At 40.2% G+C, this 23,604-nt stretch overlaps 1 protein-coding gene across 2 annotated transcripts in view; it reads right to left on the reverse strand.

Moving 5' to 3' along the window:
- The window catches only part of CDK13 (cyclin dependent kinase 13), a 103,421-nt gene extending 89,333 nt beyond the window's left edge, over positions 1-14,088 (reverse strand). For both annotated transcript variants that reach the window (XM_057731037.1, XM_057731036.1), the window contains exon 1: positions 12,875-14,088. In XM_057731037.1, coding sequence (XP_057587020.1) covers positions 12,875-14,088 — 1,214 coding nt within the window. The remainder of the gene's footprint in view (positions 1-12,874) is intronic.
- Between the last annotated feature and the right edge of the window lie 9,516 nt (positions 14,089-23,604).

The raw sequence follows: 23,604 nt of genomic DNA on the forward strand, positions 1-23,604 counted from the left end.
CAATGTGGCCAATCACTACACATATCCTACACAACAGGAGATTTCCTCTTTTCCTGGTCCATAGGACAACAGTGGATAATTATACAGGCTTGTGCATAAGGGACAACCAAAGCATCTGGAATTTTTTTGACACCAAAAATCAAGACTCTGAGCGAAACAACTTTAATCAGAAAATAAAACGTGGCATTTATGAAAAATTCACAGCTAAAATCATTTTGTGGAGAAAGACTAAAATGCTTTCCATATATGATCAGGAACAGGACAAGGAAGTCCAATTTCACCACTTCTAATCACCACTGCACTTGAAATTCTAGCCATTACAATCAGGCAAGAAAAAGAACTAGACTAGGGAAAAAGTAAGAAAGAAAACATTCTCTATTTGCAGATAGCATATCTTGTGTATAGAATATCCTAAGGAATCCAACTCAAAAACTATTAGAACTAATAAACAAGTCAGCAAGATGGCAGGATACGTGATCAATACAGAAACATCTACTGCAGGGAATTCCCTAGCGGTTCAGTGGTTAGGACTCAGCACTTTCACTGCCAGGGCCTGTGGTTCAGTCTCTGGTCAGAGAACTAAGATCCTGCAAGCCGCAAGAAGCAGCCAAAAGAAAACAAACAAACAAAAAACATTTAAAAAAACTACTGTGGTTCTACACAGCAGCAAAGGACAATGAAAATTTACTTACAAAACAAGGTCCTACTCTATAGCACAGGGAACTATATTCAATAGCCTATGATAAACCATAATGGAAAAGAATATGAAAAAGAATACAAAGACCTATAACTAAGTCACTTTGCTGTACAGCATAAATTAACACAACATTGTAAGTCAACTGTACTTAAATAAAGTTGTTTTAAAATTTACCAAAAATAATTTAACCTACACAAACAATTCCCATTACAATAGCCTTTAAAAGAATACCTAGGAATAAATTTAACAAAAGAAGTGCAAGGATTGTACCTAAAAACTTCAAAACACCATTGATAAGGAAAATCTAAATAAATGGAAAGATATGCCATGTTCAGATATTAGATGACTTAATGTTATTAAGATGGTAATACTGCAAAACGCATCTCCAGATTCAATGCAATCCCTATGAAAATCCCTGACTGTCTTTTTTGCACAAATTGGCAAGCTGATCCTAAAATTTGTGTGGAAATGCAAAGGATCTCCCCACCACCCTCCCCTGCCCCTGCAAAAACAAACAAACAAACAAAAACAAAACACAGAAAAACACAAAGTAAAAGCAATCTAAAAGAGCAAATATGAAAGACTCATACTTCCTGATTTCAAAAATTACTGCAAAGTTAGAATAATCAAGACTGTGTGGTACTTGCAAAGGATGGACATGTAAATCAATGGAATAGAACTGAAAGTTCAGAAAATTAACTCAAAATAGATCAAAGATCATGATGTAATAAAACTTTTAGAAGAAAATACAGGAGCAAATCTTTGTGACTGTTAATTAGGTAAAGCCTTCTTAGATATGATACCAAAGCACAAGCAACAAAAGGAAAAATCAGACTTCATCAAAATTCAAAACTTTTGTGCTTAATAGACATCAACAAAGTGATACAACAGCAGAAAATATTTGCAAATCATGTATCTGTGTCATACTTTACCTGCTCCCCTATTCACAGTACTTAGGTTGTTCCCAGTTTCTTTTATTAGGTAGGAATTATTCACTCCATTCACAAGTAGAAAGACTAGGGCTCCAAATGGATAAGTAAATAAGTTGCTCAATATTGCTCTGCTACAAAAGCAACAGAGTTAGTGCCTAAATTCACATCTGTATTATTTCTAAGTCTTTGCTTTTTCCTTTATACTGTATGTCTACCCAGCCAATCCAAGGCACACGATCTGCCAACCACACAGTAGTCTTTTGGTTGTTCTGTTGACACCCTGCCCTAGAAATTCTTTTTTCTTCTTCAGCTTTTGGGTCCATAAACAATGTCTCAGACGCTAAGTGACTTGTCCAAAGTTACACTGCTACAATAGCCCAAGCAGTTGCCAACAAGTTACTTGGGGAAGACTCCATTTCTTTGTACTAAATTAAAGCTGACTCTCCCAAACACAAGAGTTTGTCTCTTAGGAGAAGGAGGAACGTTGCAAATCATATTAAGGGACTTGGATCCAGAATATATAAAGAACTCTTAGGATTCAACAATAAGAAAACCAGATTTTAAAATGGGTAAAGGATTTGAACAAACATTTCCCTCCCAAAAGATATGCAAATGGCCAATAAACACATGAAAAGATGTTATTAGTCATTAGGGAAATGAGATCAAAAGCACAATAAGATAGCACTTTAAACATCAGGATGTCTATGATCAAAAAAAAACAACTACTGTCAAGGATGTGAAAAAATTGGAGCCCTAATACACTGCTGGTTGTAATATAAAAACTGATGCTGCCACTTTGGAAAATAGTTTGACAATTTCTAAAAACACTAAACTTACCATATGACTCAGAAACTCCACTCTTAGGTATTTACTCAAGAGAAATAAAAACGTATCTCCATGCAAAAACCCTACACAAATGTTCAAAGGAGCATAATGCATAATAGACCAAAGTGTAAACAATGCAGGTATCCATCAACTGACGGTAAAATATAGCATATCCATGTAATGGAACACTATTTTGCTAAAAAAGGAATGAAGTACTGATACATGCTACAACATATATGAACCTTAAAAACATTAAGTTTAATGAAAAAACCAGTCATAGAAGACCATAAATTGTATGATTCCATTTATATGAAATGTCCAGAAAAGGCAAGACCACAGAAACAAGAAAGCAGACTGGTGGTTGTCAGAGATTTGGGGAGGTGGGAATGCAGAGCCACTAACAGACACTGAGTTCCTTTTCGATTTGATTAAAATGTTCTAAAATTAGTGGTAATGGTTGCATAACTCTGAATATACTAAAGACCACTGACTGTACCATTTAAAATCAAAGTAAATTGTATAGTTATTTTAAAAACTAGAAAAAGTAAATAATGCTGAAATATTTCATCTGTATTCTAAAAGTATATTTCCTTTCCTATATGTTCCTAATGCAACACCAAAAGTTAAAAAAAAAAAAAAAAAAAAGACACATGGCTGAGTTGTTATAGATTTGCTCAGGCAAACAAGTTCTAATCCACCGTCTTCATGTTTCACTGAATTATGTCTTGAGATGTTTAAGAGAGAAAAAGGAAAGATGGTGAGAACAGCAGAGGAAGGGCTTGATACTTGATTTGCACAAAGGCACATAGTTTCAATTAGTCTAGCTCTGGTCATCATGAATTTATTCATAGGCCAATATTAAACTCTGTTAATAGCAAAATTTATTGTAGTTCTCTACATTAGCAATGCACAATCAAAATTAAATTACAAAAATAATTCCTATTATAATAGCCTTAAAAAAATACCTAGGAATTTAACAAAAGTAGTACAAGGATTGTACCCTGAAAAATTTAAAAAAAAAAATGAAAAGATGAAGGAAAATCTAAACAGAAACACATTCCATTTTCATGTGTTAGATGACAACATTATTAAGATAGGAATACTCCCAAGTTAATCTCCAGATTCAATGCAATCCCTGTGAAATTTTAATTCTGAGATGCTGGATACTTTATTATCCAAATCAACTGAATATCATTTGTCAGGTATCCATTACCTATAGATACCACAGGTGGCAGGTGCTTAAGAGACACTAAGATTAAAAAATAAATTCATGGAACTTAAAATCCAATGGCTAAAGCAAAAGCAAACTATTATGGAAACTCCTGTCAAATTAGGCAAGCCAGAAGTTAAATAAGTCAAAGTACCCAGGGGGGAGAAAAGTATATACAGAATTCCATACCTAGCAAAAATATCTTTCACAATGGAGACTTTTTCAGACAGACAAAACAGCAGACCTGCATTAAAAGAAATGTTCAAAGCCATCCCTCGGGCCAGAGAAAAATATTACATTAAAATTTGGATCTACACCAAGGAAAGAGAAATGTTTGAAAAGGTACATGTAAAAGTAGGTAAGTGACTTTTCTCATTTTAAATTTCATGTCTATATATAATATATGTTATACATATGTAGAAATAAAACAGATGACAAGAACAGTATAAAAGACAAGAAGAAGAAAATGGAGGTATGCTCTTGTAATGTTATATTATACATGAGGGTAGACTGTGATAAATTAAAGATGTATATTACAAAACCAAGGATGTACACAGCACAGGGAACTATATTCAATATCTTGTAATAACCTATAATGAAAAAGAACATGACAAAGAATACATATATATATGTAACTCAATAACGCAATCACTCTGCTGTACACCAGAAACTAATACAACACTGTAAATCAACTGTACTTCAATTAAAAACAAAACCAAAAACCCAAGGAGAAAACCTGTGAACATGAGTTAGGCAAAGTCTGAGGGCAGAGGGGGATGATAAAGAACACAAATCGTAAAAGAAAAAATTGCCAAGTGGGATTTCACGAAAATTTAAAGCTTCTGATCTTTGAAATTACTGTTAAGGAAAGTGAGCCACAGACTGGCTCACCTTTGCAAAACATGTATCTGATAGAGTCTGTATCCAGAATATGTACAGAACTCATATAACTTGATAAGACAAACAACCCAGTTCATAAAGAATATGAACAAAAACATTTTAAGACACTTCACAAAAGACATGAAGAGCAAATAAGCAAATAGAAAGATGTTCAATATTATTAGTCATCAGGAAATTGCAAATAAAACCACAATGATATACCACTATACATCTATGAGAACAGCTAAAATCAAAGACTGACAAAAACTGAAGTCTCAGTGAGAATGTGAAGCAACTGTAATGCTCTTATACACAGCTAACTAGAATGCAAAATGGTACAGCCATTTAGGAAAATAGGCTGGCATTTTCTTATAAAGTCAAACATTCACTTAACCTTACAACACAGCAGTCCCACCCCTAATTTGCTCACAAGTAATAAAAACAAAAGATCTATATTCAAATGTTCACAGCAGCTTTCTTCATAACAGCTCAAAACTGGAAACAATTCAATTGTTTATCAACTGGGTAAAGGAGTAAGCAAACTGTAGTATATTCGTAAATGGAATTACTCAGCAATAAAAAGGAACTCGAACATGCAACATCAGTGAATCTCAAAAGCATGCTAAGTGAAAGGCAGACATCAAAGATTACATACCATATAATTCCATTTATATGACATGAAGAAAGGTAAAACTGTGACAGAAAGTAAATTAGTGGTTGCTAAGGACCACAGGTAGGAGTAGGGGATGGACTGCAAAGAGGCACAGGGAACTTTTGAGGGCAATAGAAACGTTTCAGTTATCATGACTGTGGTGGTTGCACAAGTATATATGTGTATATATATATATATATTTGTCAAAACCCATTTAATTGTACACTTAAAACTGTTGAATTATACTATATATAGTTATACCTCAATAAAACTAATTTTTTAAAAAAATAAATGAATGAAACATGTCCAATATACTGGGGGGGGGGGGGGGCGGGCAGTTTGAGAACTCTAATTAATGCAAGCCTGAATATAGTAAGTATTCGCAAAAGTGACCTCAGGGCAAAATGTATTAAGAGAAATCACTCTGGGATGAGATTAATGAAGGCTTCATAGATAAGATGACAGTGAACTATGGTTGAAAGAATGGACAAGTAGGATTGGCCAACTGAAGGTAGGGCATTAAACTAAGGTACGGGGGCTTACAACTCCATGTTTTTTAAATATTAAGGAGTTCAGTTTGTACTGTCATCAGCACATATGGTGCTGATAAGGTTATTTTGGGTCAGTCTAGGGTGGAGAATTTAAATGCCCAGTTCAAGAATCTGACTCTGTAAACATGTTTTATAGGAAAATGACAGAATCAAATGGTATTTTGAGATGAATTTGACTGCAGAAAACAGGAGGGGCTCAAAGAAGAAAAGCCCAAAAGCAAGCAGAACCAACAATAAGGACGTAAGCTAAAGAGTTTCAAACTAAGTAAGAGTAGACTAAGGACCATTACAGAAGGACCAATTAGAACAAACATTCATTAGAACTCAGGAGGGAGAGGAGAGAAGTATTACTGAGGTTTTGGCACCGGATGTTTGCGAGAACTACTGCCACTTAAAAACACGTGCACACGCACATACAAATCAAAAACTTCTTAAAATTAAACATTACATAAACAAGGTTAAAAGACACCAAAACACTAATATCACAAAAAACACTACCTCTAATATGAAGAGCTCTTATAAGTTAAAAAAACAACAAAATAATGAATTAAGAAATTAGAACATCCAATATATAGATGAAAAGGCAGCCTTATTACATATTAAAGAAAAACAAATGAAAAAAAATAATGGGACATCTGACAACTCCAAATGATGGTGGGACTGAAGAAACAGGTGCACTCACACTGTTGGGAAATATAAACTGGTAAAAGCTTTCTAAAGGGCAATATGACAGTGTACCAAAATTATAAACCTGTATACCATTTCTGACCCCAGCAATTTTATCCCTAGGAAATCGAATCTAGAGGAGATAATGGACAAATGCACACAAAAATTCTGCGACAGATGCGTAAACATAGAAAAAAACAAAAAATAAATAAATAAACTAAGAATCTAGCAAAATGGACTTGGCCAAACAAGTTATGGTATATCCATATAACAGAATACTAGGAGCTGATATAAAGAATACACTATGGAATACGGGGTACAAAATAGCATTGTAGTATGTTATGTAAAATCTTATGTCCTTATGCATATATGCACAGAAGTCTAGAAGAATGTTCAGCAAAATGTCATGGGGGTGATTATCTCAGGTAGCTGGATTCAAAGGGACTTTTAATCTCTTATACTTTTCTGTACAATAAAATTTCTACCATAAGCCTCTACTATTCTTTGTAGATATGTGAAAAATAATGAAGAGAAGTATCAGAAAAAGAAATGACTCCAAGAGATGTGAAGTAATTAATTTAATGATGGATAAATTAAGTTTGAAGTGTCAATAAAATACCTCAGTGAAAGTGTCCCTATGCAACTGAAAATGCAGAAACAAAAAAGAGGGCAAGGCATGCAGCCCATTAACTACTTTCGTTTTCAGTTCCTCTCACTACCTTTTTCATTTCCATTTTATGTAAATTCCAGTTTTTAACCTAGACTTTAATCCTATAATCTACATTTATTTTCCAAATATATTAAGAGGACTAGATTCTACCATAATTTGCATGTGCAGAAATTCAAGGAACAAAAATCACTGCGAATCACTGATTCTATCTTGATACTTTGGCTTCCAACACCCACTTTAAAGTTTACAAACATCTATCTCCATGTGAAACACAGTCAACCAAAAACAAAAATAACAACAAAAACTTAAGTGATATTCATAGAAAACATATAGAATAAAAGATTTAAATGATCTTATATATGAAATATTAAGCAACATTAGTTTTCAACTGTTTTTTCAGAAATAGCCATTAATTTTTCATAGTTAAGAAATAAAAGCTTGACATACAGTCTACTCAGAAAATTTTCACCAAGAAAAACAGATCATTTATCTTGATCATACAACAGAGTGCAAATATAAATACTAAGTCTGATTTTTTTTTTCTTCTTTTTTTGGTGTGGCTGCACCTTTTGCACAGCATGTGGGCTCTTAGTTCAGTCAAATCCATGCCCCCTTGAATTGGAAGCTCAGAATCTTAACCACTGGCCCGCCAGGGAAGTCCCTGAATTTATTTTATTCACACTAAATGTGACTCCCAGCATCCTTAACTCATTCCAGTAAAGTAAAAGCTAGAAGGGGGAGGTTCTTAAATTCTCTCCTTATAAATCAAAACAATTACTTCCCCCATCCTAGAGTATGTGTGAACCAAAATAGCAAGTAAGTTTAGAGATACAACTGGCATCTATGCAAAAGTTGGTTTGCATTAATTTGTGGAGAAAAATATTTAAATTAATTCAACCACTACTGAATACACTTTGGAATTTGTCTTCTAGGAGCTTACACTCTAGTAGGGGAAACACAAATGTAGTCAGCCAAACAAATTTTTAAAGGTTTTCCGGCAAAGACAAAGCAAAGTGCTGTAGAGATATAAGAAAAGGAATTTACTGTTTTCCTGGATGAATGGAGAAAGGTCTTAAGATTGTGGAATTTTAGGTGGGTTTTGAACGCGAAGCTGGAAGCAGAGAAGAGGGAAAAAAGGCATTTCAAGCTAAAAGAACAGCAAGAGCAAAAAAGTAGAGAAACAAAAGTGCCTCCAAAAACAGAACTCTGATAGAATAGGGCCATATCATAAAAGGCATTACCTGACAATGCATTAGAAAATTTGAAATTAATTAATGGAAGTGATACAATCTAACCAAAATTTTCAGAAAACTCTCCTGGATAAAGAATGAATTAGGAAGAAAAGAATGGATGAACAGGGAAGAAAAGAATAACAGGAACTCTGATTACAAATGAAGGCCTGAACTAAGGTACTGGAAATGGAAATGGGATAAATATTAGTGTTAGAACAAAAATGCGATAGGGAACGAGTAAATGTAAATGTCAGGTAAGGTTTGGTCAGAGAAGCAGCAAAACACAAGGCCATCTTGGGAATGAAAGGAGTGATTACAGGTTTTGAGACAAATTTCCATTCCTTCTGAGTGTTTTTGCACTCACTCAACTATCCTGTGCTTTAACACTTTTGAAAAGCATTTTAGGAATTCAACTCATCTAAGGATATTCATGACATTTCTAAGTACATATCAAATCAGTAGCATTTTATGAGGAATAGCTTTTTAAAAAATTCTGGAATGTCTTCATTTTATATATTTTTGAGCACTAGCTTTTAGGACATAACACTAAATAATCCACACCAGACATACCCCATATCATATGCAAGTGAATGAATACTAATAAATTCATTTAAATTTTCATCTAGGGTATGCCCACCTTTAGTTTCTCAGGGTCTCAATATTACTCCGTAACAGAGGCTTCTGCTGCTTCTTGGTAGAAAAGAACTTCCACACGTTTAGAGAGAGAATCAATCATATATAACAATTTATTGTACTGATTGTAACGGGTCTGACTTGAGTGACTTCAGACCAAGACATTCCATTGCAAAACAACCATCAATAACTGTTATTAGTGTCTCCGAGAAATGTTTTTAGCCTCCTATTCATAAAACCTACAAATTAAAAGACAAAATGAGCTGAAAGAACCTTTAGAAAAATTTGGTTTTTTAAATCTTCAAAATGCTCCAAAGATGGCCAGGAAACAGAAATTAATGCAAAAATACCCAAACAGGGTGAATTTTAGCAAAACAGATCATTAAGTCATGTGGTCAGCTCCCTTGGACCCCATGTGAGGTTCAATACAGCACAATATTAAGAGCTTGTACTTCAGAATCAGCCCAGGGTTTGAATCCAAGCTGACCTTGGAACAAATCACTTAACTTTTTAGAGCTTCTGTTTCCCAATCTATCAATAGGAATGTTCCAACCACAACAAGAGTTTTGGAGGTGAATGTATGTTAAGTATTTGTCAATGCCTGGCACTCAGTAAAACCTAAATGTTAGTACCAGTCCCTCTCATTCTAAACAGTCCCTCTCTTCAGTCCACTGGCACATTTATTATAAGTCCAATAATCAGCAAAATTATATGACTTCTCACACCCCAACAGTCAAGTAGTAAAGAAAATATGGTAACCCAGTTACAAAGAGGAAAAAGGAAAGCTAAGAAGGGACTTGATGAAAAGCATGAGGAGCAGAGGACTGAAGATTCAGCTGGAGTCAAAGAGCAGATTGTGAAGTAGAAGTCGATAGAATAGAGAGAATTTATTCTAGGAACTAACAGAGAAAAATCTTCATTCCACAGTTTCAATACCATCTTGAACGTGCATGCATTTCCTCAAAAATATCTACACTGACAATTCATTAATATGTAAGCTCCATGTGGGCTGGAAAAAGATTACTCTGCTATTTCCTATAGCAAAATACACAGTCTCTATTAAATGCTTACATATCCGGGCCCACAATATTTCATATGCTCAGTAAACTCCATCATCCCTTCCTTTACCCATTCAACAATTATTAAGCGTCTACTTGTGCCAAATACTACACTGAGCGCTAGGAATACAATGGTCAGGAATCATTGCCTTCACGGAGCTCACCATCCAGCAGGCCATTCGTTAAACAACATAGGCCACCTACCACAATTACTCAAACAAAACTTTCTGCATTAAGCTAGACAAGACAGTACAATTAATTGTCCAAAACAGTAATGACACATTCACTATATTTAAAAAATCAAGTTCTTCAATCAACTATTTTAAATATAAATTCTGGGCCCCATATTTTAAGCAGGACATTTGACAAACTAGGCATAATATAATGTGAAATCTAAAAACTGTACTAAAAATGAGTTTTTTGACCCAGAAAAGAAATGACTCAGAAGACACAACAACTGTCTTTACAATTTTGAAGAGGCAGCATACAGGTTTGCTCTGAATCATTCCAAAAAGTTAAACTTGAAGCAATGAGCAGAAGTTACATGGAGGCAGATTTCTGTTTCCATATGAAGAATTCCAGCAATTCAAGCTATTCAATAAAAATTCCACCATGTTACATTTCTATAACAGTCTATAATATTTCTGTACTTTGCAAAACACAAATTTTCTTTTTTCCCTTTAAAAAATCAGCTTTATTGAGATGCAATTTGAAGCCAGCAAAATTTACCAATTTTAAATGCACATAAAACACAAACTTTCATTTAATCCTTGGAATAATTAAAAAAAAAAAAAAAAAACACAAGTACTTCCCTGTTACAGTTTAGGAAAGTGAGTCTCCCAGGGTGTTGCCTAGACACTGAGCAATCCAGGACTAGAAGTCCCAAATCTGATGGAATAGGCTGTCTCAAAGCAACATCTTCTCATCTCTAAACATATACAGGCACACAACCAAAGCACCGGATGTCAGGAATTGGTCAAAGTATTCTAAAGCTTATTCCAAATCCAGTCATTTAGAAACACTGGTGATCAATACAGACACCAGGAAAAGATTCAGTAACAAATGGTCCCCTAGAACGCAAGCTTCATGAGGGCAAGGACCTTCTCTCTCTTCATTGCTATATAAAACAGTCTGGCATGTAATATGTGTTCAATAAACATTTGATAAATACAATCCTAAACACGCACACCACTGCTCTGTAATAAATATAAAATACACAGCACTATTAGATAATAAAGGACCTCATTAAAGTATCCAACAACTAAAAAGCCTGATAAACACAAAATCCATTCTTAAAATTGCATCATATGCTTAAAATTGCTATCTAAAGAGCTGAAACTTTGACCTAATCCATCAAAAACAAATTCACCTGCCAAAAATGCAAGCCTTTTGGCAAATCTATTTTAATTAAAGTAAAATATAAACTCTTACAAGACGCAGAAGCTAGATATGCTGAAATGAGTTTTCAATGTTGATATTCTTTGCTTAAGGCATCAACTAAAATTTTAAGTGTGCTTGAACCTTGCAAGAATGAAGAGATTTATACAGCTGTTTTGGTTTAAAGACAAACACACAGATCTCTACTCACATCACATCTTTACAAACACTAGGCTGATGCTTCAAAGAGTTCTAATTTTACTGGTACACATACTGTATTGAGATTCAACATAACCGTGGTTAGAGGTACTCAGCAGCTGCTTGGCATTAATGAAAAGTAAGACCAACAGGAAAAACAAGGGATGCGAACACTTTGTAATACCCTAAACTATAAGGCCTAGAATTTCTAGATATCTAAAGGAATTTAAGAAGCTGCAATATCCTCAGGAGCTACTTTTAATTCATTTTGCTTAACAGATAAATATATGTCAATGCACACACTGTTTTTTGGAAAACAGCATTATATAACAGGTAAGGCACAACAGCTATATATACAAAAGATTTACTCCAATTTCACCTTTCAAAGATATCTGAACAATGATCCTGATACTCAAAAGTCTAGTTAACTTTAAAGTAAGTGTAAATAGTAATTTAAAGTAATAGCAGATCGTGTAACAGTGTAAAAAACGTCCAGTACTAAGCCAATCACTCGGCCATTACACTGGATTACATCAACTAGATTATACTCCTATTACGTTATTAGCAACTGGGTGTCATCACAAACCAACACAGAAACCACAATCTCGTCATCTTTTTCTACTTTTTAAAATCATGACTTTGGAAGATCAGGTAAAAAACTATTCCACATGATCATAAAATGCGTATCTTCCTTATCTTCCGAATTTGGAACCATAAGCTTCCACATAAGCTTTTTCACACATTGAAAGAATGAACTTTACAGAAAGGCTGCTTTTCCCACCGCCGTACTAATCATATGAAACATTTGCAACCCACATCTAACTCTGACATCAGCACCTGGTGCCGATTCTCCTTTACATACTGACTCCCTGAGCTGCAATCCATTCCTAAGTCTCCAGCAATCAAACCTCTTCGGAGAGCTTTCAAAATTGTGACAAATCAAACAACCCGAGGCTTCCCCAAAGCAACTGTGCCGGGAAAGAAAAGAGCAGTTTAGAGAAACCTGTTAATACATTAATGCAACAAGTTTAAAACTGTGAACTCTTCCTCAGAACGCTTCCCTGCCAAAGCCAGGAAGAAAACTCTGAGGGACCTGTTGCTTTGTCCCCTCCAAACCCCCCACAAGGTGTCTAGGGCGCGCGAAAACGCCCCTCCCCACCGGAAGCCCCGTGCGAGGTGGGGTTTTCTCGCCTCGCCGGGGACTAGAATTTTGCAGAGTCCCATCACCTCTTGCCCTGCCTCCGGGGCTCTGGCCCGCCCAGCCTAAGACGGACGCCCGGGACGCCGGACTCACCTGATCACAGGGCTGTAGGGGCTCCGGGAGCGGCGCCAGCTGCTGCTGCTGTACGGGCTGGGGGACACGTCGCCGCCCCGCTCGTAGGAGCTGTGGCGGCTGTAGCTGGGGGAGCGGCGGCGGCTGTAGGGGCTCGGGGAGCGGGCCAGCCGCCGCGAGTAGGGGCTGCTGCCACCTCCCGCCGGGCTCGGGGACTTGCGGCTCCGCAGGCTCTGCGAGGCCCTGTGGGACACCGGGCTGTCGTCCCGGCCTCCCAGCGGGCTCAGGGACCGCTGCCGCCGCCGGTAGGCCTTGGGCTCGGTCTTGTCCTCCCGGTAGGCCTTGGGCGGCTCCTTGTAGGCCGAAGGCGGCTCCTTGGACGACTTAGTCCGGCTCCGGTGGGCCTTCGGGTCTCGGTCCTTGCGGCTGCTGCTGCTGCTGGACGTGGCCGAGGCGCTTTTCCGGCGGCCGCCGCTGCTGCTGCTGCTGCCGCTCTTGGCGGCCTCGGCCCGCTCCTCGCCGCCGTGGCCGTGGCGACTGCGGGACTTGGAGGCCTCGCCGCCGCCGCGCTGCCCGTCCCGCCGCCGGTGCTCGCGGTGGCGCTCCTTGCTGCGGCCGCTGCTGCTGCGGCGGTCCCGCCGGGGCCTGCGCTCCGACCCCTCCCCGCGCCGCTGGGTGCCGGAGGAGGAGGCCGGACTCCCGCCGCTGCCCCCCGTTCCCCCGGCAGCCGTCGCCGCCGTTGCCGCGCTGGCCCCCCCCAGCAGCAGCCCCTGCTCGGACTGGGAGCTCACATCCTCGTACTCCACCAGCGGGGTCACACCCCCGCCGCTACTAGCACCGCCACCGCCGTCCTGCTGCGGCTGGGGCAGCGAGAAGACCCGACGCTTCTCCGCCTCCTGCCCGGCGCGGGGCCCGCGGCGCCGCTTCTGCCGCCCTCCTGCGCGCCTCTTGCCTCTCGCCAGCCGCTTGACCTCCAGAGGGGGGCCCGGGCTGAAGCAAGAGGAGGAGGCCGCGGCGGCGGCGGCTGCGGCGGCGGCCGTGCCGGGAGCAGCCAGGAAGAGCAGAGGCGGCGGGGGCGGCGGCGGTTGCAGGAGCTGCGGCTGCAGGAGCGGCAACAGCAGCGGCGGCTGCTGAGGGGACAGGAATCGCCTCCGCTTGCGGCGTTCCTCCAACTTCTTCTCCGCCCAGCTCAAGCCCCCGCCTCCCCCCAGCGCCGTGTCCGAGCTGCTCGGCATCGCCTAGAGCCCGCCGCAGAGCGCGGCGCGGGTGCGGCCTCCTCCCGGGTCAGATCCTGGCCATCTCCCCCGCCGGAAACGAGAACGGCGGCGGCGGCGGAGGGACACCGAGCACCAGGGCCGGCCGGGAGACGCGCCGCGATAATCCGGGTCGGGACTCGGGTCCCTGGGTTCCAGGTCACAGTGGGGTACGCAGCGGCCTCCGGGCCGGAGGGAAGCAGGGAATCCGGGCGGAGGAGCTCCCGGTCGTGCTCGTCGTCCTATCCTCAGCAGCAAAAACAGCAGATGCGCCGGGCGCCGACCTGCGGGGGTGTCCGGAGTCCTCCAAGTGCCCCCGGGGGTGGGGGAGAGCGGCCTCGGCCCCGCTTTCGGCTCGGGCAGCGCAACGCGGAAGTACCACCTTCGCCGCCGCTTCACTCCATCGCGCCCTGACGTTGGGTGCGAGTTCAGGGGAGGGGAGTGGGCGAGACAACAACACGCCTCCGCCGCCTCCTCCCCCTCCTCCGCGTCGACGTCGTCCTCCTGTGGTGGCGGCGACACACGGCGGGCGCCTCGGAAGTGGCCTGGGCCTGACAACAACTCCCGGCCTAGGGCCTCGCGCACTCTGCGGCCCGCAGGGACGGGCGGCGGGGCGGGGCGAGGCGGGGGCGACCGGGCTACAGCTCACGGTTGGGGCAGCGAGTGTGCGGGGTTGGGCGGGGGGCTGTTTCCGGGGAGATGGGGGCGGGGGGGGCGTTTCTGAGTCTGTGGCGGTGGGTAGGGGCCCTGACTTTCTTCTTCCTTCGCCGCCGCGAGCAGAGGTGGCAGTGCTGCCCCTTCCCTCCGCTCCCCCCGCTCCACGAGGAGGCTCCTGGTGTGCGCGGCCGGCCCGGCTCGCTCCTCCCCTTCCCTCTCCGCTCCCCGTCAGGAGGAGGGAGGGCGACAGGACTCGCTGGTTGGGCCCTAACCTACACAACCCCTCCTTCTAGCCTCGCTCTTTCGGCCTTTCCCTTCGGCCCTGACGTAAAGCCGGGGACGCGCACGCACGTCGCGCTCCGAGAAAGCCGAAGGTGAGTGGTGTCAGACGCAAAGGAGGCGGGATCAAAGTTGCCGCGCACGGGCGTGCTCGCTCCCGCCAAACGACGGGCGTGCGGCCCGGAAGTGACGTGACGTAAGACCGAGCCATTTCCGGGGAGGGTGGTACTCTGTGTGAAGAAGGGTTAAAGAAAGGAGAGGATCCGCGCGCCGCCCTCTGCTGTCGCTGGAGACTCGCAGTGATGGCACGCCGGTCATGCCTGTTGCTTGCGTCCATCGCGCAGTGCCGGCTCTGGGTCTCCGCAGGCGCCGCACCGCCTGCCTGTTGAGAGGTTACGGCCAGAGCAAGAATGTGGAGACTCAGGAATAACGCCGTTAGTTGCCTTCTGGGCTGGGTAGTCGGTCTGTCGGCTACCCTCAGCCAAGTCCGGGAGTTGGCACAGCTGCGAGAGGGGAAGAGAAGGCACCCTGCAAAGGCGGGCGGAGGTGGCGTTAGCTTAAACCATCTCATTAACACCCAAGTTCCAGGCCCTGTAACCTAAAAAAACACAGTTGGAAATCCCAGTCTGGCGCTTCCATAACACTGAGTTGAAAAAAAAAAAAAAAAAAGAAAGAAAAGAAAAATACGAGAAATAATGAAACGTCAAAAGGGACTAGTGGAAATCCCAGAATTATTACCGGCGGCCTTTAAGTCAGAGCATGTTGCTCAAATGAGAGCGGCCTTCTTGGCACTTCATCCTCATTTCACCTCAGCTTTCCAGAGCTGTGGGGATGCCATCCTTAACCGTTTGGTGACCTCACGTCTCATTTTTTGCATTCCTAGGCTTGCCTTTCAGTTAACAGACTGGGCTCCTGGGACAATTATCATAGATTAAAACTTAAATGACATTGTCTTGTTTTTTAATTTTTTTTGGAGTATAGTTGATTCACAATGTTGTGTTAGCTTCTTTCTGCTGTCTAGCAAAGTGAATCAGTTATATATATACATATATCCACTCTTTTTTAGATTCTTTTCCCATATAGGTCATTACAGAGTATTGAGTAGAGTTCCCTGTGCTATTCAGTAGGTCCTTATTAGTGAATTATTGGGTTTTAATATGATTGCAAAGAAAAGCTGAGCAGTGCATTCAATGGCTACATGTAGTCACCCTTTTTCGAGTTTATTTGTTCAGTCCATCAGTCGCTTCTTAGTTCTTAAACACTTGGTATCCATCCATCATTCATCCGTTAGTGTAAATAATTTTATTGACTTGACATTCACTAACACTGTCTCACTCTGGACTCATCTAAGCTAAAATCAGACTTCACTGAAAGAGTGAATACAAAGGCTGTTTGCCGAAGGATAAAGGAGGAGGCAGAAAGGAATAGGTAATCTTGAAGTCAGTTCATTTCCCAGGAGGATAGGCCCCAGGTGGGCCACACAGTGGGACCTGCCAAGCAGCCAGAAGGATGTGGTAAGTGCACTGGGAAAGTAATTAGAAAAGTAAGGGACAAGGTGCCTAAAAACCTTTCTCCTTCCCAGTATTGCTGAGTGAAGTTCCTATAGACTAAACCAGTTAGCAAATGGCTTTTTCCAAAAAAATGCAATCAGCCTGAAAAGCCTAGAATAACAAAACAAGAACAAAATAGAATTATCTAGCAGTTCCTCACATACGACCAATTCCACGTAAGAATATCATCTTCTATCCTGTACTTGCAAAGAAAGCATGTTCCACAGTAAATGGGTAGCTTTCAGTTGCAAACAGAAAACATGTACTAAAATATTTTTAGTGGGGTTCTGCCACCCCATATGTTTCTGCAAAGAGTCTGGGGGTGGGGATGGGGAAAAGAGGAAGAAGAAGAGCATTTTGAGATCCCCAAAGATACCTGTCCTCATGTATTGAAATGCTAATGATTAACAGGGTTCAAACTCCAAAAAATGAGAAAGACCTTTAAATTAGAAGTCATCTGTTTCTATAAGCTTGTCTATTTATCTTCATGTAAGAGACTTGAAGTTGCCACTTGGGACTATGTTTTAGTATTTTACTGTTTGTGTATTATGACATTGTCTACTGGTTTAAGAAGGGAGAGAGAGAAAAGGAGGTGGTAAGTATTTTACTTTCTTTGTTTATCTAATAGGTCATATCATACCATATCAACTGTTCTTAAAGTGTGACCTGAGACTAAAACTTTTTCAGTAGATCGTGCAGTCAAAACTATTTTCATGGTAAGACATGGTTTGTCTTTATCATTCTCATGTTTTCACAAATGCACCATGGAGTTTTCCAGAGGCAACATGACGTGATGACATCATCATTCTGGTGGCTAATGGAATGTGTGCTTGTGTGTTCATATGTTTTCTAGAATGTTCTAACATATCAGGTTTCTGAAATGTGTAAACATTTGGAATATCTGCCTAACTCAGTGAACGATATTTTCCAACTGACTAATGGATGATGTTACAAAATCATGAGTAAAAGATTCATTCAAAGTGCAGGACAGACTGATGTATTTTAAGGTAACGGCACAAAAAGTTCATAGATCTGATTTCACATTACACTTTATAACTAACCTTCGAGAAAGTACTGTGGAGTTGTGGTGTAGTATCAAAGAATAACCACAATTATCTAGAAAAACTATTAAAATACTCCCTCACTTTTCCAACAACATGTCTTGTTCGTACATTTTCACCAAAATAACATATTGCAACAAATTGCATAAAAAGGCAAAAATGAAAGTCAGTTTCAATCCTAAACCAGTCAAAAAGGAGATCTGTAGAAAGGTAAAACATTAATCCTGTAATATTTTTTGTTTTGTAAAGATAGTGTCTTTCATTTAAATGTATCAGTTGTGTTAATATATGATGAAGTTGTTATTTTGAATGAATTTTTTTTTTTTTTTTTGGCCAAGCTTCACAGCTTGTGGGATTCTAGTTCCCAGCCGAGCGATCGAACCCGGGCTCTCAACAGTGAAAGCACAGAGTCCTAAGCACCGGACTACCAGGGAATTCCCTAAGTGAATATTTTTAAATTGTCTCCATTTTTATTTCTAATATCAATAGATATAACCCATATAAACAAAAGGTCTTTTGTGGTCCTCAGAAAAATTTTGAAGTGTAGAGAGATGTTCAGACCAATCTTTGAGAAATGCTAAACAAAATCATTAAAATTCCAGTGCTTCCATTCATGCTTCTAGAGGTACAAACAGTTCACAGATAGGTCATGCACTATCATACCAGAATCTTCCTTATAACTAGGAATATCTGCAGTGTTTTTCAACATTGTTCCTCCCTTAGAGAGGATGGTTGTTTGATTTTTGATTAGGTTTTTCTCAGTCTTGAAAAAAATTTAAGCTCTCCTTAGTTCAGCCCACTATTCTTTATCATAACGCAGAATATCAAGCATGTTATTGTTAAAAGAGAGAAAAGCAAAGCCAAAACAATGGAACTTTTCAATTCAATAATAATAACAAGTAGTGGCCAGTATTTACTGTGCACTTATTGTGTGTCAGGCTCTGTGCTAAGTGCTTTATATTTATTTTTTCATTTATGCCTACAAATTTACTTTCTTATCTCAAAGTGCCTAAAAATAGTGATCATAGTCCTCAGTTTGCCTGGAGTCGTCCTGGTTTATGCCACTTGTTCAAGCATAATTCTTGATGATATCCCCCTCCCAGCACATAAATTTCCCAGTTTGGACATAAATTATCTGATCACCCTCCCTGTAAACTTTACTATCCACAGTTTACAAATTAGGAAACTGGGGCATAGAGATATTGTCTTGCCCAAAAGTACACTGCTAGTAAATGTGGTTCTGGAATCCTACCCTAGGTCTGTCTGGCTTTGTAGTTCAGCCTTTTAAAGAATTACGAACTGTTTCACAGTGATATCAGTGCTCCTGAGATTTCTGGTGGTCCCAACTATAGTAATACATTCCAGAACAAAAGAATGTACAACACAAAAATTTGTGATAAAATTTTAAGTTCAGTTTCAGTAGTAAAACATTGATGTGATAGATGTGCTGTTCCCATGCTCATCTTTTACACAGTTCAGAGGGCCATACTTGCTATCAACACTTTGCAGAAAAGCAATGCTACTTCTATGTGTGTGTGTATGTTGGGGCGGTGGAGGAGTGCAGTGCTTGCTGGTTCAGTAAAGCTGAAGGATGCCTATTTTTATTTATTTGTTTGTTTGTTTGTTTGTTTATTGGCTGCTGCGTTGAGTCTTCGTTGCTGTGTGTGGGCCTTCTCTAGTTGCAGTGAGCAGGGGCTACTCTTCGTTGCGGTGCACAGGCTTCTCAGCGCAGTGACTTCTCTTGTTGCAGAGCAGGGCTCTAGGTGCACAGGCTTCGGTAGTTGTGACTTGTAGGCTCTAGAGTGCAGGCTCAGTAGTTGTGGTATAGGGGCTTAGTTGCTCCTTGGCATGTGGGATCTTCCCAGACCAGGGCTGGAACCAGTGTCCCCTGCATTGGCAGGCGGATTCTTAACCACTGCACCACCAGGGAAGTCCAAGGATGCCTATTTATAAAACAGGAATAGTGGACCAAACTGTTAGGGGCCTTCTTAATAGGGATTCTTCCTGATTTTAAGTAGCAGAACACAAGTTTTGTTGGGTGTATAAATATGCCTAGCTTAGAATTACATCTCCCAGCACTCCTTGCAGATGAAGGACCTGACCTTACTATGCAGTCCTGGACAATGAAATGTAAGTGGAAGTTGTTGGATGAGGCTTCTGGGAATGCTTTCTTAAAATGGAAGGCCAATTTAGTTGACCTTGCCTTTCATTTTCTTTACATCTGGAACTCAAATGCATTACTGGAGTTTGAGCAGCCATGTTGTGACTACAAAGGAACAAGCACATGTTAAGGATGGCTAGGTGAAGGGAAGAGAGAAGGACCTGGCTCTAAGAGGACACTGTGGATCCACCAAATCAACCCTGGACTGAAAAAGACATAAAGCTGGTAATATGTTTACGCCACTGTTTTTTTCCATTTTTATTATAGGTAAACTAAATTCCTAACTATTACAGTGTGACCCCATGCTCCCATCCCACTTCAGTGGTAGGTTTCATTAATAACAGCATTCTTTCCTACTCATCCTAAATATAGCCTCAGAATCCATCTCAACATAAGTGTCTAAATCCCACACTGCAGCAGATCGACCACATCACCCAACAGCTCAGGCTTGAAAAGGACACAGTCCAAGCGTGGTTCTGCAACTGTCACCAGAAGGGCAAACAATCAAGCAAGTGAATATTTGCAGTGAAAGGATTTCGAGGCTACTGGGCAGTCTTCTTTCTCAGGGGGACCAGTATCCTTTCCTCTGGCCCCAGGGCCCTATTTTGGTACCCTAGGCTATGGGGACCCTCACTTCACTACGCTATACTCCTCAGTCTCTTTCCATCAGAGTGAAGCCTTTCTCTCTGTGTCTGTCACCACTCTGGGCTTTCACATGCCTTCAAACTGAGGTTCCTGCCCTTCCCAGGAATGGGGGCCAAAGGAAAGGGAAGAGCTAGAGGAAAACCTTGGGGTTTCTACCAGGGCTTTTGGGATTAACTTCTTCATTCACTAAGAAAGGAATTGGCAACACAGAGGGTGTGGGGACAGGGAGTTTTGGGGAACTGGCTGGAGGGAAGGTGAAGTTCAGTGATGCTCCTGATTATAATCACAATGTCACTCATCACTGTGTTCTTAAATAAAGAAGCCTACGACATAGACACACACACAGAGCAATATATTCCAGAATAAAAGAAAATATAATACAAAATTTACAATAAAAACGTAAGATCAGTTTCACTAGTAAAACTCTGAAGCGGTGTTGCTCCCATGCTCATCTTTCACAGTTTCAGAAGCCTCTGAGTCAGAAATGATACCAGTAATGAAATTATTTTTCATGCTTGTTCTGAAGCAATTTTTATAATTATTTGGGGAATTGCTTGGTCCAAAAACTCAGGATTCACACCCTGGCACAAAACTATGTTAGTTGTGTTGTATTAGTTATGCCTTAGTTATAAAGACAAATCAATACATTGAATTATATCAGGATTTAAAGGGTACATAATTTATTGAAATCAATTTGTTAATGTTTAATTTCATAAGAATGTTTATGTACTCTTAGGAGATATTTATTCAGGAATATTTGGAAGTTTGACTACGGATTAAGAATACTTTAAATTTCTAATTACATCAGCTAACAGATCTGATGGAGAATGGATAAACAAGCAAACAATTCACCTATGTTGTGTTAAACAATTCACCTATGTCGACCTCGTTAATAAGGTCATTATAGCCATAAAATACACTACTGGAGATATAGGTCAAAGGAAATCATTTCTACCAGAACTTTTTAACAGACAATGTGAATCTTATTTTGTGTTCAGAACATTGCAATAACATTATTAGAATCAGTATTTAACAATTGATTCACCCTTATATTTGTGGTCAGATGATTTTTAACAAGGGTGCCGAGACAATTCAGTGGGGAAGAATAGACTATTCAACAAATAGTTGTGGTGAAGGAGATTGTTGTCAGTAGGTGTAAACAATAATTGCTCCCTCCTCATTTTCCTTTTCCCCATTATCAGAATGTGAATAATAGCAAAGAAAAAAAATGGTGCTAGGACAACTCAGTAGCCACATGCAAAAGAATGAAGTTGGACCCCAACCTCATACAATATACAGACATTAGCTCAAAATGAATCAGAGGCCTAATATAAGAGCTAAAACTATAAAACTCTGAGAAATAATCATAGGAATAAATATTTGCAAACCTGGATTACATAAAGCCTTCAAATATGGCACACAAAAAGCACAAATGACAAAAGAAAAAATAAATTGGATTCATCAAAATTAAAAACTTGTGTTACTTCAAATGACACCACTGAGAAAATGAAAGACAGCACATAAATCTTTACAAATTATTTGTATGGTAAGGAATTTGTAGGTAGAATATATAAAGAACTCCTGCAACTCAATAATGGAAAGATAAATAACCCAATTTTAAAATGGTTAAAAGATCTGAATAGACATATCCCCAAAGAAAACATACAAATGGCCAAAAAGGAAAAATGAAAAGATGCTCAATATCAGTAGCAATTCGGGAAATTCAGATAAAAACCGTAATGAGATACCACTTAACATACCAGGATGGCTGTAATCAATAGACAAGTTTTGCCAAAGATGTGGAGAAAATGGAACCCTCATACATCGCTGGTGGGAATGTAAAAATGATACAACCACTTTGGAAAACAGTTTGGCAATTCCTCCAAATGTTAAACACAGAATTACAATATGACCCAACAAATTCAATCCTAGCTATGTACCCACGAGATATGAAAACATATCTCCATGCAAAACCATGTACACAAATGTTAATAGCATAATTCATAATAGCCCAAAAGTGGAAACAATCCAAATGTCCATCAACAGGTGAGTGGATAAACAAAATGTGACACATCCTTATAATACAGTATTTTTTCAGCAATAAAAAAGAATGAATTTCTAATACATGCTATAGCATAGAAAACATTATGTTAAGTGAAATAAGTGTTAGTTTCTGTCTTCTAACGATCACCTGAAGTACAAAGTACACAATATTATTCCCATTTAGTAGTTGAGGAAAGTAAAGTTCAAGGAGACTGAGTTGTCTACAGCCACATAAACAATAATGTGAAACTTGAATTTTAACCCCAAAATGTACCCTAGACACAAATGAAAACACTTTTTAAGAAGTGTTTCTTGATCTATATCCACACAATCCCTTCCTTTTCCTTTATCATGTCATTAGTGACCATATAAATGCTATCCATCTTTCCTTTCCCTTTCTGTATTGGTGTTTGGTCTTCTTCCCAGTGTCCTGGGCATAGCTAAAAATTTCCAATGGAAATCAAGATGTTTTAGAGCTGGAAAAAAATCCTTAAAATTTAAGCTCAACCCTCCCCACCCCCACACACTTTGTTGATGGAAACTGAGCTTTACACAAATCAAATGTCTTGTCTAAGGTCCCAAAGCTATTTCGTAAAAGAAGCCTTGTTTGTCTCCCATCCAGTACTCTTTACATTGGACCCATGGTTTTCAAAACTCGCTGGCAGTACTCAAAGAGGGGTACATAGGCTGGGAAAGTTTTGAGGAAATCTGTTTTCAAATGATCAGCTTCCATACTTCTAAAGTTGATCTGCCTGAGAATGTTCTTGCGGTCAAGGTATCTTGTGGGTTCCCTCTGGCACTTTTTTAAAACAAAGACACAACTCTCACTCATTCTCTAATCTTAATGGCACATTGCCCAAAAGTGTAAGAACAAAGATAAATCAAGGCACAGTTGAAACATTGTGACTGGGGAAGACTTTTTTAATCAAGACAACCTGTCTCATTGTAGCAGTAAGTAATATTCTTCTATGAACACATAGAATAGCTTTACTTTTTTTCCCCCCATTCCATGTGGCTTGTGGGATCTCAGTTCCCTGACCAGATATCAAACCCAGGCTGCAGCAGTGAAAGCCTGGAATCCTAACCACTAGGCCACTAGGGA

The sequence above is a fragment of the Hippopotamus amphibius genome, chromosome 4 (genome assembly GCF_030028045.1).
Source record: "Hippopotamus amphibius kiboko isolate mHipAmp2 chromosome 4, mHipAmp2.hap2, whole genome shotgun sequence".
Classification (NCBI taxonomy): domain Eukaryota; kingdom Metazoa; phylum Chordata; class Mammalia; order Artiodactyla; family Hippopotamidae; genus Hippopotamus; species Hippopotamus amphibius.